The sequence below is a fragment of the Excalfactoria chinensis genome, chromosome 14, assembly GCF_039878825.1.
Source record: "Excalfactoria chinensis isolate bCotChi1 chromosome 14, bCotChi1.hap2, whole genome shotgun sequence".
Taxonomy (NCBI): Eukaryota; Metazoa; Chordata; class Aves; order Galliformes; family Phasianidae; genus Excalfactoria; species Excalfactoria chinensis.
In genome coordinates this window covers 3,598,653-3,615,267 of record NC_092838.1, presented here as the reverse complement: position 1 = coordinate 3,615,267, position 16,615 = coordinate 3,598,653, and the positions used below count along the sequence as shown (strand labels likewise).

Sequence of the window (16,615 nt, the reverse complement as noted above, 5' to 3'; positions counted from 1 at the left end):
GGTTCACTCCAGCAGCTGGTGGGGCTTTTCTGAAGAAGGCAGGTATGCACCTCTCCTGTATGCACCTCTTCTGAACTCATGGCTTGCAGAGACCTCAGAGAGGTAATGGAGGGGAAACACAGCCCCAGGTTATCCTCACTACACCCCAGAATGGAAACAGTTTGTAGAAAGAGGCTCAGTCTTAAACGAGAAGAGACCATCCTTCCACTTCTGCCTCCTGCAGATACTATACCTTGCATGATGTCATCATGCCAGCAGTAGGTAAACTGTCCATCCTCTCCACACACATCCAAGCCGCCGAGGTAGATTTTGTCGGGCTGGCAGTCTTTAAGCTCAATGAGCTTCCCTAAGCCTGTCAGGAACTCGGTGTAGCGATAGGAGCCGTGCTCATTTGACAGAATAGCAATTTCATTGTTGCTCTAGGAAACAAGAGCACAGAGCCCCACAATGAATACAAAGAGCACTCCATCAGCATGAGTGATTAGGTTACCACCTCCCCAGAAGGGATTCACACAGGCACTGACTTCTAACACAAGAAACTAAGAGACAGCTCAGCTCCTGCAGCAACAGTAGGAACCTCACTGTTGGAGTAGCAGTGCCTGCCCTTCTGCAGAGATGGACCCATGGAATGATGAATGCACCCAGCACACAACTCACCTGGCCCTCTCCAACATACAGCACTGCGATCTTGTGGGTGTCATAGGAAGGAATCTGATCCAGGAGCTGCACCGACTTTTCAAACGTCTACAATCAAAACATTTGTCACCTCTTTAGAAAGTCATCATCTCCAAACACCCACTTGCTCTCCCTAAAACCTCTTTGGGATGTTAATGGGGTTAGAAAAAAATCCTTCCCTACCTCATTTGGCAACAGGAGGGGCTTGTTGTTCTCATCACCAAAGAACGGGGAATGGTACAACTGTAAAAACACAAAGCTAAGGGAAAGAGGGGAAGAACATGTTCTGTTACCACATTCAGTCTGTTTGGACCTGCTGTATTGTAAGAACCTTCTGTAAAGAATTAAAAATAGGGGGCAATTCAAATTCTAGTGGAGTATTACTCATCTTCTAGAGCCAATCAGTGCCTAGACTACATGCAGCTTATAATAAACCCCTGTCACAAAAGACAATTAGTATGTCAAACAGCAGCAGCTGCACAAACTCCCCGTTCAAAAGGCAATCTTCACATGTAACAGAGAAGCAGGAACACACTGCTGCCTCGTAGTTACATGGGATACTTCCAGCCTACAGCACAAATGATTGTACAGACCCTTGCACTTTACAGAATGAATCTCCCCCTCGTAAGATGAAGACCGTCTCAGAACACAATCTGGGGCAACTGCCAATGCCTGAAGTTCAAACTACCATATCCTATCATCCTCCTTTTTCATAGTATTTTGCACATGACATTTCCCAAACAGCACGACGGGCAATTTATCCTGTTCACAGCCAAGTTGACTCCAGGGGACCTGAATAAACTGGGAACCATTTAGGAGACGTATTTCCTAAGACTGCAAGGTCAATTTGGTGATAGTAGTTTCAACATCTCTACTTTAAGGCCTGAGAAAACAAGCAATTATTCTCTTTTTAACCAGTTACTGCTTTGTAGATCCCATAAGACCCATTGGAACAAATCCAGCCATGCTCCAGCAATTACAAGCTCGCTAGTTCAAGTTTCACATCATAGAACTATAGAACCACTAAGGTTGGAAAAGACCTCTAAGATTATCTAGTCCATAATGCTCCTTAATATACCTTGGGTTTATTCCAGGTACTTTCTCAGCATTGGTGGCTGCTGTTCTGCTCTTGAAGGCATCTCTCTCCATCCTCTTCCCTCTCCGTGATGGTGCAGAGTCAGAGATGGTGTACCCCCGGGGCCGGTGCCCAGATGGGGAGCGTGGTGAGGTGGTGGGGCCACTGCCATCCAACCCCCCCGAGCCTGCTGCTCTGCCATCCTCACCCTTGCTCAGCCAACTGCCCAGTCCTTCCCCTTCCAGGTTCCCAGACTGAGATTTGGACTTCACTTCTGTGCTCAGCCTCCTTGTTACTTCTCTGCCATTTGCATCCTTGAGAATCTCCTGCAGTGTCTGCAGCTCGGGGGAAGAGCTCGACTTGCTGAGCGGTTGGGAGGGCTGGAAGGAGAGCTCCTCCAGTGCCCGGCCATCCTCTGCTGGCAGCACCCTCCCGATGGGAATACCGCCCTCCACCAGCTCGTCCGACTTCAGAGACTTTTCTTCTTGGCTTGAGGTCGAGGACGACTTAAGGAAGAAGAAACAAATACAAACGGTTTTCCTAATTCACAAGGTAAGAGCTGACAACAGTGACACTGAGGCAGCCCCAGGCAGAGCACAGACACCTCTCACACCTTTTTAAGGATGGGGCTGTAATATAGCACAGAGCCGCCACTTCTGCTTACCCTGCTGTAAGACTCCTGGGCTTTACCAAACCTTTCCTCACTCAAAACTTGCTCAGAACACGACGTCTCAAAATCTTCACTCTCTGGAGACTCAGCTGGGGACTCTGTTTCCTTCAGCTCCATTTCCAAAGGGCTCCCTTCTTCTAGAACGACCGCAGACTCTACCAAGACACAATGCAGAAGAACTGAAGTCTGCACAGAGGCACGGACCAGCAGGCCCCCGTCCTTTCCTCTCAAGCACCAGCCTTTTCCCTACGGGATCTCAATGAAAGGCCATATGGAATGAGTGGTCTGGTTCTTTGATTTTGTGTTTTATCAGACTTGCTCCTGCTTTCCCTTTGGTACAGAATCACTGATCACCTTACCCTCACAGCAAAGGGCTGCAGCTGCTTTTGTCAAAACAAGTGCAGTTGTTTCCAATTGTCACTGATGAACAAGCAGGGGACAGAATGAAGGAAATGGGACCTTGTACATCAATGCTCAGCTATCAGGACACACAGGAACTACAGAGGTGCAAGAAAATACAAGATCGGTATTAAAAGTTCATCATTATCCAGGCAATGAAGACATCAGTTCTATGCAAGTATGCAAAATGTAAGTTTTTCTTGTACGCTCCTGTGCCTTGTAGTGGCCTAGAAGGAGGTAAGAAATTTTCCTAGGAGCCATTTCCTTGCAGTTTGGCAGTTTTCCTAGTATGTCTCAGTAGAAGCAAACCAATTCAGCCCTAGACACGTGAAAGGACAAGAGAGCAAATGTAACGCATGCACTGCAGCAATACTGGGAAACCTGCATGTGGCATCTGATCAGACAAATGGTTGACAAACCACACTGACAAGAAAGCTCCTTGGAAGCCCTGTCTGCAGTGGAGGAAACGTTTGCAGATTTAACCTTGCAGCTACTCCAGGCCTTGCCCTGAGCACAGGGCTGAGTGTGACCAAGGGCTCCTCCTGGCCTTGTTTTTTGTCCTGAGGAAAAGGCTGGAGAACAGGAGGCTTCCCATTGCGCACACAAGGGACTGGAGGACCAATCTGAAAGGCCAAGATTTGTTTTCCAAATTAAAGAGAAAAAAAAAAAACAACAAAAAAAGCACACACAAAAAATAAAAATAAAAATCAGCAAAACATTAAATAAATAAATAAATAAATAAATCACTAAAGCAGCTTTTCCTGGATTGATTTCAGCTCGCAGGACCAAAGTTATTTCAAAGAAGCAATTAAGAGTTAGCATTGCACACACATACCTTCTAAACAAACAAACAAAAACCAACAACCAAAACACGTGCTGATCTGGTTAGCTGTCCAAGCCAGAACACACCTGCACACACCAAGCATTTTCCAGGCTCCTCTAGCTCTTGCATTACTGCCAAGATCTCTAATTGCTTTTAAATAACGTGAGCACTCACTAATTACGCTGTAGGTGGGAATAATACGAGCAGAGAGGACAAGTATAGACAAATATTTTACTGCAGCATCATTACGCTGCTTTAAGAGGCCTACGTCAAAAAACAATAGCGGTTAAGAATACCCTGGTGCTCTACAAAGAATTTTCCACTGAAGGAAAGAAGGCAGGAGGAAATGTATGTACACACACATACGTCAGCTTCTTTTATCATATTCTGTGTCCCATTTTGGGCTGAGTAGCATGGGACTTGATTTGTGGGTAGTTTGTCCTATTGAATACATCATGTTATTCTCAGAAGTGGAGCTTTCACCTTTAGTAAAACATAAAGCCAATTGTAAAACGAAGCTGAAAATGAATGATTGATTGAGAGGCCACAGAACTCTGCGCCTCCCAACTCACAATCCACCCCAGCTAAAAGAAAAAGTACTTTTAAGAAATTATCTGCACTTGCAAATGCTGCATCTGGCTTGGACTTCTTCATGCTAGTCAGGATCCCATTTGTTGAGAGTAATGAGACCGGGAACAGACAGGAGACATGGAAGGGAAAAATGAAGTATGAGGGATATATTTTCTATGAATCAGGTGTGTTCTTCTATGGCAAGACTTTCTTTTTTTTTTTTTTTCTTCCCTTAAAGATATATAAATATACCTGCCCAGGATATGCTCCTGTGCAACTTCCCTTGACAACTGGACTGGTACATGGAAGAGAAAGAGGCCACTGCAAAGGGAAATCAAGTGAGCAGCTACATCAAAAGGAAGGAGAGACTATATGAAAAAAATAATAAAAAATTAAAAAGCACAGAGTTTAAAATGTAACCAAGAGCCTATTTCAAAATCAAAATAAAATAATAAAATTAAAAAAAAACAAAGGGAAGAACAAGCTGGGATAAGCTCGCTAGATGCAAAGGGATACTTCAAGGGTGCAAGGTTTCCACACAAATAAGAAGGCATAAACACAATGCAGACTCAAACTGCATCTTTTGAGTTACAGAAATAGAAAATTACTCAGTGATATCCCAGCACACGCAGAAAACCAGCCTGAGCTTCTCCTGAGCTACGTGCTTTTGGCAAAAGATTGCTTTTAAATGCACAGAAAAGCCTGAGGAGCAGGAATGACCTGACCTCTTAAGGTTAAGTCATGACAGTCTGACACTAAAACTTCCTCAGAACATTCACTTGACTTGTCGCAGCTGACTCTGCTGCAGAAGTTGAGTTAAGAAGAATAAGGCCAAAACAACGTTCTCACAGATTGCCAAAGGAATGGCATTTAGGTAAGTGCTTCTTTTAACTCACAAGTTAACACCTATATACCACAGTATTGGCAGTCTACTATCACATATAAAAGCCAGTGGGAACTGACCCTGGCTGGCAAGTCTTGCATAGGCCATCTTCCTACAAATCTAACAGTGCCAGTGCTCCAAAAAACTGTTAAAGTGAACACAAATGGAAGTGCTGCATGGGAAGATCTATCCAAATACGGGATATGCTCAGATCAACCCCAGACAAATAAGAAAGGCAAAAGATCCACGGCTTTGTTCATTTCCATTTCACAAACAGTTATCATGACAGACATTCTTCCTCCAAAGAAGCTCCACTGCTCCCCTCTTTCTTCAAGGAGGAGAGATGCTTTTCTGATGGGACATCAGAAGCAAGGAGGTAGGGAATGCTGCATTGCAAACTCCCAAGGAGAAGAATTAATTCCCCTTCTCATTTGTGTTATTCCTCAAGCTACTAAACTCTTACTGTTCAGGAAGATCTGCAGTAAATTCAACAGATGTGAAACAGACTAATGGCAGCTAATGCTAGACACACAGCTGCCTTGACATCTCTCACCTGTGTTGGAACGTTGGAGAAGCGAAGGCTTGGCTGTCCCAGTGGCCAGGCTGGAGGAAGGGACAGACAGGGATTTGTAGAGAGCCGTTTCTCGGTGCTCTTTAAAACGTTCCGCAGCCATTAGTGCATTGGACAGCTCTTGCAGGGGCATATTGTTAATGTCTGAAGAAAAGGGACTGAGCGGGTTCTCCAGACTCATTAGCCAGCTTGTGTTACCTGATGAAAACAAATCAGGGAAGCTCATTGCGTAATTACACTCCAGAAAGTTTACAAATCACACTGGGGGGGGAGGGGAGAAGCACAAATTGTTTTGCATTATGTAAATAAAATCCAAACAGTGAAAGCTCTCAGTTCCTCTGATATTTGACAGGATCCCTCGACTGACTTCTTATTTTCAGTATGGAGCTCCCAGTACTTCATCCTCCACCCCAAGCTCTTCAAAAACAATCCTTGGTAAACTCATTACCACAGCAGGTTCCCAAAAGGGGATTACTTCGGTATTTCAATTAATGATACTGGGTCAGTTATTTTGTCAGGAAGGATCTTCCAGCTGAAACTGACAATTCCCAGTTAATGTGCTGCAGTATTCAAGAATTCTGAACTCCAACATCTGTCATTATTCCTTCTGTAACAGCAGACTCAACTCTGCAACTGCTCTAGCCATAAGCTTCAATCATCTTAACTCCAGCATGGGAAGATGAAACATACAGTGTAGACAGATTATTGAGAAAGATCACAGACCAGTGTCAGTATCAGCCTTACTTAGAGCCAGATAAACCAGAAGACACAACTTCTGCAGTAGTTCATAAACTACAATTATAAATCATCAATCTATTCACAGGTCTTTTGGAGTTAAAACCAAGAGTGGTTTCAAAGAATCGCGTGTCAGAAATTGCTTTAAAGGGTCAGTAAGCAATCAAAGAGATCCATTTGCACTAAAAAAGGATTTTTCCTTTTCATCCAGGCTCCAGTTTCTCAGCGAGTCACAAGAGCTCATTCCACACCCAGATCACAATACCTGTGGGTCTGCGCACGAGGATTTCTGCCCAGCCCTGTGTCAGCAGTGGGACATATGCAGCTAAGTTCGCTTTTTCTTTCTGCAGAGGTGTCTGTGGAGCAGGATTAGTCTTCTCTGACCGAGATGCAGGAGCAGGAGGACTCTGTGTCCCTTGGGAAGCTGAGCCACCAGAGAAGTGGGAGGCTGTGCTGTCTAAGGCACCAACACGTAAGGCATGACCACCTAGACAGGCACAAAAGGGAGAGCCATGTTTAGCTGACGCTAAAAATATTTACAATAATTACTTACTAACATAGTAAATACTAAAAATATCAGAGAAATAGTAAGACAATTGAGATCCTCTAGCAGTTTTGCTCTTAATACTGGGGCCCTAAGAGAGCTTTACCTTGCATCTGTTTCCTACAAACAAGTAGGTCTGACAGATCTAGGCGATTCTCACTGCAAATGCTACTGCAGTGAGACTTAACCAACTGCCAATTTTCCTGAGAGGAAAGCAAACAGGAGAAATACCAGCACTACTGAGGCCAACAGCTGCTGCTACCTGCTCACTATTAAATACCAGACAAGTCCAGATTCTCAAATGAGTTTAGCAGGAGGTGCTAGAACACTTAAGCCTACAACACAGAGCCAGCAGTTAGATGCCAGGACAGGAATTTACCAGACATGGATCTGACTCTGTTGCGAGAGCTTCTGCAAACCTGCTGCCCAGCTTGAGATTCGAGTTTTGCTGGAGCTTCTTTAGTTTGTCTCACTTGCAAAACAGGATCTGAGCTGTGGAAAAAGCAAATACGTATGATACTGAGAGAGGAATTGGTTACGTTGAACAAATACAACAGTCCTCTTGCAGTAAGAGGAAAACATTTTAAAAAAAAACCAAACAAAACCAAAAACCCAGTAATGGCGGTTAACCATTCAAGTGCCTTTGTTAGGTGGAAATTTCTAGAACCAGAAGCAGAAATTACCCTGATTCTGTGCTGCTTTGGAGATCTCCAGAGTCTAGGCCGAGCAAGGACCTTGTCCCTGTTCCGACACTTGTAGTGATGGTCACCAGCTTGTTGCCAACCAGCCATGTTTTTGTCCTTCCTCCAGCCAACAGAAACTCACCCACCGGAGACCTAGAAACACATTTGTGATGAACGCAGCTCTCAGACTACAGAGTACAGAGCCTACACATGCAGCTGATTTCCTCTGTGTAGGAGATACTGTCTGCTTTCCTCCTTTTTATGGCATTCCTCAGTCAATTAACACATTACCCATCAGGATAATGGATGATCTGACTTTGATATCAGTAGACAGTAGTACTACTACTACAATCCTGGACATAGATTACAGAGAAGTAAGGGTTTGCCTGTGCTACGTGTTTCCCTAAGAGGGTTTAAGACAATATAAAAAAAAGCATCCTTGATTTGAAGCCAGCTGACGTGATTCTCAGCTCTGTAGCAAAGACTGTGACCATCCAGCAAGGACAGAGAACAGAACAGGGCTCAAAACCAGCATGCTTCTGGGGGCTTGCACAACCTTCACTGCAACCCCTGGATGGCTGAAGGCTCAGGACAAGGCTAAGCTGGAATGGACTGCTCTCATCAAACTTTGTATTCACACAAGCCGGACTAAATCTGCAGGAAATGAGCCTGTCATAATCTCAAGAGTGTCAGCAGTTTTCCATAAATGGATGAAACATGAACTTCAAATCAAACCAACCCCCCCAATCACTGACCCCTACCTCTTAGGCACCGCAGTAAAGTTGGAGAAGACGTATCGGGCCATCATATCCAGACAGGTCTCGGTGAGTTCCAAGTGGAGATTTTTTAAGTTATCATCAGCCTGAGCCATTGAATTTTCATCTGCAGAGCCCAAGCTGGAACTAGTGATGGATGTTTGTATCCGACTGGAAGAGAACATTTCCAGCTGACAGATCACACTGCAAAACGTTTGTCCCCATCACCCAGCAGACAGAACGACGCAGAACCACCTGCAATACATGCATGTGCCCCAACAGAGAAGTGCCAGACAGTAAACCCAGGATGTAAACAAAGTATTTTTGGATCACCCTCATGTTGTGCTTTCTAGATTTTTACTGGAGAATGTGTATTTTCTCTTAAGGATGAGAAACATTTAAACAATTTAACTAAGCCAGGCCAGCTCTCCCAGATGTCAGGAGGCCCATGGGCAAGGACACCGAGCAACCAGTGAGTGCAGCACCATGCTTGGAACTCACTACTCTACAGTGAAGGCAAGCGTCCTGTGACATAAGCAACCTGCTGAGTTCCCCAGGCAGTGTGTTGCCCACGAGCCACAAACTGCATCTTTCTAGACTTAACTTGATAACATTGTTGTTTCCTTTTTCCTCTGTTGCAGTTCTTTCATGTACTGAAATATTTTTTCTCTCCAAAATAATTCAATTGACACGTAAGATCGATTGTAACTTGAAATAGAAAAAAATTGCACTCCGAACAAGATGTTGGCAGGAGAGTAAACAGCAACTCTGCCTTCGAATTAACAAAATCAGCAACACGGTTTAACAACCTTGCATTGGATTGGGATGTTTTTATAACAAGAAATCCTTATGCCATTATAAGAAAAGTTATGCTGAGGTCCAGCCAAATTTTTGCAACACGACGACTTACATGGTATCGCTACGGTTAAATGTCTGAACTTTTAGTCACTAAACAGAAGAAAATCACCTAATAGTTAAGTGAGGACATCAGAGAATTGAGTGCCACAATTACATTCACAATCCAGCCACTTCAGCACACTTCTCTTGACTGACACATAGTCTAAAGCACAAATACAGGCAACAAAGTTCAGTGGACAGGAATCCTTATGGATCGAGGCACAAAACTTCAGGCTCAGATTTCCAACCAATGTATTGTTGACAGAAATTTAACACTCAAGGGAAATGATCCAGAAATGGATTTAAAAAACTAGTGTATGTCATTGCATCTTTCATGGAAGGAAAAAAAAAACAACTTTTGTAATTAAAACTCATTTTCTTTAGCAATGAAAGCAGTAGCTTCATATTGGCCAAGCGTTCTAAGAGTACAGATCGCCTTTAACTGCTCTACAGAGCCACAAATGAAAAGGTTTTTTATTACCTCATATTCTGGTCAAAAATATTTTTGTCAGTTTTCTGGGTCAAGGAACAAATCCCAAACCCAGAACCACTGCTCTCCGTTTGGGAGGAGGGCCTGTGAATCAGTTAGCAGAGTACTAAAAGTCCCTCCTGTAGCATCACTGCTTCAAAAGCTTTAGCAAATTTGATGCATGATTTTCACTCACTTGCACAGAATGCAACATTTTTCTTTTTCTTTTTTTAGTTTCCTCTCCATCACCACCTTTACTTTGTGAATAGAAACATTTGTTCCTAAAGCACCAGAGCGTAGGGAAAACAGGCACACACAACACGGGGTGATGCAACCACCCGACAGCCAGCACTAGGAAGCCATGGCTTTATCCATGATACCTTCCCAAAAACCAGCCTGTAGCTAAGATCAGGTTTGTACTGCAGAGTCATGCAAGCATCCCACATGCAAATCCACCCTGCTTCCACCCGCCCTTGCAGTAAAATTTCCAAGTGCTGCATTGCTCTTGGATTCTCCCCATTTAAAGTGCCTCTACCTGCGGACCACATGTTCAGACACACTGATGCTGCGGGATCGGAAGGCATCAACTGCAGAGGGTTCTTTCAGCTCTTTCACTGGAGGAGAGTTATTCAAGCCTTGCTTTGCATTTTTGGCTAGTCTTAAACTACTAGGTGGAGAAGCACCAAGCCCCCAAAGAGGTCACAGGAAGGGAGGAAATCATTGTAGGGATGTAGGTTGAAAAGGTCACAGGTCACAGGGTCAATATTGGGGGATCCCGGAGGGTGATGTAAAATAAAACAAATGCCAAAAAAAAGGAAAATAAAAATTAAAATGGACAAACGAGCAGAGCTGAAAGCTTTAAAAAGACAAACCACATTTTGAAAACAAGATTTTAAATGTGCTACGGAACAAATGAAATTAGTACAAGTTAAAACAAAAGAAAAAAGCTGATTGAAATGACAGTTGGAATACTGAACTGTTAAACAAAGGCCAAAGCAATGGAATGCTCATATGGCTTCAATTCCTCAAGTCCAAGAAGTTCTGTGCAGTTCAGCCACCTCCTGTTACCCCACCTCACCGTTTCAGGACACCACAAACACTGGCTACTTCCACAAAGATCCCCAAATATTAAAATGCTTTGCCAAAACCACATAGCAGCACATTCTTCTAAGAGAGACAGGTATATCTGTCTGCCCATCTCTATGTTGTTAGGCCTGGTCTGAGTTTAAGCTTCAGCTGAACCCACTTGATTTGCAGTTGAAACAGAATGAAGAGAAGCCTTCACCCTTTCTGGTGCCAAGCATATGTGTGAGATGACAGCAATTAACATTTAAGAGGCACTTCCATCAGTCACAGCCAAGATGCACACCTTGCTGAGTACTAATCTGGACGTAACAGTTGGTCCAGCAGTTCACATCACTGCACATAAAATACAGAGGCCAAATTAACACTCCTAAACATGATTTACTTGCTGTCTTTTCAGTGAATTATTACATCTTGGACAGCCACTTGGATGGATTACAATTTATTTCTCCTCCTCCCCCTCCTACCAATCTCTGACAGAGATTTTGGCCACAACTGGAGATGTAACCACAGAGAGCAGAAGCCCATAATTGAGATTTTCACCTACACCAACATTATGCCATTCAGCAGCCATGGGAACTGTTAGGATCCTTGTCTCTGCCAACACACAGCACCTTAGCTAGAGTGTGGAAATGCTTATTCTTTGGGCTTACAGAGCAAAAACCAAGCACACAAGTTTTCTGAAGCAAGGACACAGATATCTACTCAAAGCTATTTCTTCTCTCATTTGACCAGAATCCAAACTCAGACTCAGAGGCATCACTGCCATCCTGGTGCTTCAGTTGCTGCCTGAGCTCACACTGCTTAGCAGAGATCCCTAGGGAAGTGGTCCAGCAGCGCTAGCAAAAACCTTTAGGTACAGCAGTATTCCAACCTAGTTGAATTTAACAGGTTTTTGGAAAGGGGGAAAAAAAAAAAAAGGAAAAAAAAAAAAGATTAGTTGAAATTCTAATTTGAGAGACGATTGTCAAAAGGCTTCTCTTCCAAATTTCTGAATGAAAGAAGAGGAGATGGGAGAGATGAAACACAAAACAGGGTTTACAGCTATAGCATTAGGGAAGGGGTGGTGTTTCTTCATTGCAAGACGCTACTGAGCCTTGCAGTTAAAGTAGAGGCACTTTCCCCAGGGTTCAAATGCCACTGTACACTTACTGCACATTAACACTGAAGCAAGTTAAGTGAACCAATTTAGGTATGTCCTAGAGGTAAAAGGACATTGGAGAAATCTTGTATGCCTTAGAATCATAGAAGCATGGAGTAACCCGAGTTGGAAGGGACCCACAATGCCTTCCAAGCAATATTCTTTCATCTTTGCAAATGTTACTTTGAAAGACTATTGGCAAGATACATTCTGAGTTCTAAAGATATCAAGTTTGAAGTAAAACTGACATACTGGTTTCAAAATTCAAATATAATAACAGGCCACTCACACACGCACAAGGCAGCCATCTGCCTTTAGTCATTTAGTCACATACAATGACTTAATAGATATCCCTACAGAAAAACACAGGTTCTGTCATCTCAATTTATACTAATCTCAATAATTTCCCTGGCAATCATTTATAGTAGCCATTGCCAATCAGTTATTAAAAGAAGTTAACACTATAAATATGGTTCTTTATTACTCCTGGTATTGCCTTTCTCATCCCTGGTAGCACTGGGCCTCAAAGAACTGCTGCTTTCTAAAAGCTAACAACAATAGCAAAATTCACATGTAAGTGTAAGAACTTACAGAACAGACAGCAAGGCTTTCATATGTACTATCAGACTACCAGCTTGATCTGAGTTCAACTTCTTACCAACCTCAGTTTGTCTTCTACCAATTCCCTAAAGAGGTTTACTTGGCTTGCTTAAATGCAGTCAGACTTTGGATAACTAGACAGCCTCCTTCAGAATAAACTCAGGGAAGGGTGTGAGCACTATACAAGGAACACAGGACCCTGCTGGAATCTAACATCATTTACCTTTTTGGCCTCTCATTGAGGCTTGTACTACGAGCCCTGAAACTGTCCTTCTCAGGTGTGTCATCAAAGGAGAGAAGCACATTGGAGCGCAAACCCTGTCAATCGAGACAAAAAGATACAAGTTTGAATGAGCAGGGCTTGCAGCTGAAAGACTGCAACCATGGGCTAATGCATAAGAACCCGCATGTGGTTTTTATAAGGATGCTGACAAGAAAATGTATCTTTTTCTGGCTTCATACAGAACAATTATACAGTTATACAGTATAAGTCAACAATTTTATTGTGTGCTGTTTGGTTCAGTAGTATCCATTACCTTTGTAATATAGGGAACAAAGTCCTTTCGGAAGGGAAGGCGACACCGAATGAACCACATAGCTATCACATGGTGGGCCAGGCAAACAATGTACTGGTTAAACCTAGAAAAACAAAAACCACAGTTTAATTTTGCAGTATGACATCATTCCAGAATCAAAGAATCATAGAATTGCTCAGGAGAAAAAGACCTTAAAGATCATCAAGTCCAACCACAGCCTAACCACACTACCCTAACTAACAACCCTCTGCTAAATCAGGTCAGAACTGAACAGGTGGACTTGTCTGCCTGAGAAATACAACCGTTCCTTTACCTACTGTAAGAAAAAGCAGATTTCTATTTAAGAAAAACAGACACTGTGTCCCAGGTGAATACGGTCCACCTTCAGAAAAGGCTGGGAGACACCAAAATGAGCAATATTCCATAAATAATCTTGATCCGAGTGCTACAGAAAAGCCTATCTTGTCCTCTTCATTTTACAGATGAGGAAGGGGATGAAGCAGATTTGCTACGAACTTACTTGGAAGGGTTTGTGTATGGCAGGGAGATGGCAAACACACTGGCATACTGCTCTGCAGCAAAGTTCCTATAGAGGTGAGGCAGCCTTGCTAGAGCTAGAACAGTTCAAGAAGAAAACCAACACAGGTGAGTTCTGAACATGAGCTATTCAATACCAGAATTCAGCTTAATTTGAATTGGTTTGTTTCTTCTAAGTCATCAGCTGACACAGAAGTTAACATCACAGTAATTTCACACAGCTTAAGTTATAAACGACAGGGGAGGGAGAACAGCTTTCTATTTCCCACCGCTCTACAGCTGCACTGTAAGCACATGCAAGTGTCTTAAAAAGAAAAACAGTAACAAATGAGATAATCAAACACTTGCATTTTTTTGAGGATGATGAAAAGGCATCACCAAAAAAACAACAAACCCTCACAGCACAATGCATTTGACTAATGCAATCAAAACAGTTACACTCAGGTCTAAACATCTACAACCACAAGACCAAGCACAGAAGAACATTACAACTTACTTGAAAGAAATTCTAAGAGAGGGATCGCCATATTGGCTGTAGCAGATATGTGGGTTAATTTGACTATTAAGACAGGAAGCGCTTTTATGATGATGTCGGGCATCTCAACGCTGCAGACAGAGAGTGCCACAACGCACTGGTTTGCACAGCGATAAATAAGGCCATGTTCCAGGCAGTACACTATTTCACGCTGGAAAACAAAAGGGAAAAAAAGGAAGAGTCGTAATAAAGAGAAAACCTGTGACATCCCAACTCCTGACTTCAGTTAGCATCTCAGAATAACTTACAAGGCCCCTGATCCCACCCCATTCTCTGGCTTTTCCTGTACCTGTTTAGCTTTGTCCAGATAATTATGATAAGATATCAACGCTGTCAGTACTGGAACTACAGCCAGGTGCAAATCAGTGCGAGAAAAGCCTTCTGGGGTACCATGGAGCCTGTCGGTTGTCTTCTTGTCTGTGAGCTGATGCATCACACATTAAGTCAGAATATCTTAAGAATGCTCTCTATAATGCAGTTGAAGGGCATAGCTCATAGCTCCCTTTGCATGCATATACATATACAGTACACAGATAGAGGAGAAGAACATAAATCACTCAACACCTGAAAATAACCCACACAAAAAGAGAAGGTGAGCAAGGACTGGAAAGACACATGATGATCTTGTAAATACTAGACTGAGGCAAAATAAACAAGCAAACAAAAAAAGCAATCTCAAAACAAAAGTAACGAGTAAACAAAGGATCTGGTAATTATACACCTATAGGGTGAGTAGCATTACCATGTAGCTCAGGGCAGATGCCAGGAGGTCTATGTTACAAGGAGAGGTTAAAAACAGCACTTTATAGCGGAGGGACTCTGGTAGTTTGTTGAGGACCAACTTCAACACCTTCCAGTCTGTCTCCTGGAAAGGAAGAGAGTTTGAGTGGAATATTTTTGGATGATTTTCATTGTGTTTGAAAGTAAGACTCATCAAATTCAGACAACGTGCCATTTCCTAGGCAGATGTATGTCTTGGCATGGCAGCTACACAAAAAGAAATGACATTTACCTGTCACATAGAATCATAGAGGTTGGAAGAAACATTGGCACTGCATGCTGAAAGATGACTTGTAGCCAGACTCGACAGAGCTCATCCACACTAAGCCAGAGTTCAACTCTCCTAATTGCTACTACAAATCAGTCCCCAGAGCAAGACACACTCTCAGAATGCAGCCCTGCCCAAATCCAACATTAGCAAGCAATTTACATTTACAGTTCCAAACGCTCTTTCAGAAATAGGATGAATTCTTCCATCTTTGTTTAACAAACATATTTTTGCCTTTGCCCAACCTGAAGCAGCATGCAATGAAAGCCTTGCTGAATTTCTGGAGAGCTGAACTAGTGCTCCCACTGGTGGTTGTAAAGCTGCACAATTACACACAGATGCCCATGAAGGAGGATTTAAGTCTTGCTTCTCAGGCATTATTTACATATTCAGGGATAGTGTTCTCTAATCAGACCCTTTATTCTGTCATATTTCACACAAAGATAACAATTGTCGTTAAGAGAAGACATACTTGCTTCAAACACTGCAGAAGGACACCAAAGACCATTGAGTATGGCAAATGCCCTATCCGAATGGTGCTGTTCTGGGAAGGCACACTGGGACTTCCTGAAGGTGGAGAGAGTGTACCAGTAGGCTTTTTCTCAGAAGCTCTCTTCTCTGCTTCTCTACAACATAGGAAGGCAGAAAAATAACATAAGGTAAACTTAATAAAACACTGGGAATTTTAAAGATGTACTCTTTGTAGTGTGTTTCACAGAAAACATCAGAGCAAGCTATAAAACTGGAATAGATAGATCTGTACAAATCATTAAATCAAATCAATATAAGAACTAGTTCCAGGCAGGAAACTGCAAATGTTTTTGTTAAGTTTTTGTGACAGGAACAGAAATTCCATGTCTGAGATTGAGGGCTTTATAGATAAGTGGTTTGAGGGAACACAGAGTTATTAGCTGGGACCATTCTAAGCTGTAACTATAGAATTGTCTCATAACAGATTCATCAGGATTTGAACCATTTGAACAAACTGGACATAAACCATTTAACACATGCAAGAAAGTAGAATAGTTCTGAAAACAGTATTTGCTAAATGCTATGAGAAACCTACACAAAATCACACAGACAGTAAGGGCTGAATCTCACTGCTCCATCCTTGTTAGAAAGGCCAAGACGGTGGAGGGAGTCAGCTCGGAGCATCAAGAGGAAATCAAATACCTGCAACAGAGAAGACAATGGAGTAACTGAAAACTCTGTGGAATATTCTCCCAACTCCCCACTACAGGTATAGACAATGGGATTTTTTTTCTGGATGTTGTGGCTAGTTCTGTACATGCATCAGCCAAGAAACACTTAATTTTTCTTCTGACAAGCTCTACATAACACATTTTCCACCTGCATCCCAAGATTCCCAGAGACAGTATGCATGGG

At 42.8% G+C, this 16,615-nt stretch overlaps 1 protein-coding gene across 4 annotated transcripts in view; it reads right to left on the bottom strand.

Moving 5' to 3' along the window:
- TSC2 (TSC complex subunit 2) overlaps positions 1–16,615 on the bottom strand; it is a 29,459-nt gene that overhangs the window by 3,315 nt on the left and 9,529 nt on the right. Inside the window, exons 18-37 of one of the 4 annotated variants that reach the window (XM_072349562.1) lie at positions 16,296–16,402; positions 15,702–15,855; positions 14,924–15,046; positions 14,471–14,605; positions 14,143–14,332; positions 13,630–13,723; positions 13,110–13,212; positions 12,797–12,891; positions 10,285–10,416; positions 8,390–8,554; positions 7,629–7,781; positions 7,325–7,437; positions 6,667–6,888; positions 5,649–5,864; positions 4,465–4,533; positions 2,415–2,575; positions 1,754–2,256; positions 859–934; positions 658–744; positions 233–419 (exon numbers count right to left, since the gene is read on the bottom strand). In XM_072349562.1, coding sequence (XP_072205663.1) covers positions 233–419; positions 658–744; positions 859–934; positions 1,754–2,256; positions 2,415–2,575; positions 4,465–4,533; positions 5,649–5,864; positions 6,667–6,888; positions 7,325–7,437; positions 7,629–7,781; positions 8,390–8,554; positions 10,285–10,416; positions 12,797–12,891; positions 13,110–13,212; positions 13,630–13,723; positions 14,143–14,332; positions 14,471–14,605; positions 14,924–15,046; positions 15,702–15,855; positions 16,296–16,402 — 3,085 coding nt within the window. The remainder of the gene's footprint in view (positions 1–232; positions 420–657; positions 745–858; positions 935–1,753; positions 2,257–2,414; positions 2,576–4,464; positions 4,534–5,648; positions 5,865–6,666; positions 6,889–7,324; positions 7,438–7,628; positions 7,782–8,389; positions 8,555–10,284; positions 10,417–12,796; positions 12,892–13,109; positions 13,213–13,629; positions 13,724–14,142; positions 14,333–14,470; positions 14,606–14,923; positions 15,047–15,701; positions 15,856–16,295; positions 16,403–16,615) is intronic. The other 3 variants (XM_072349563.1, XM_072349564.1, XM_072349565.1) reach the window with 3 other exon arrangements.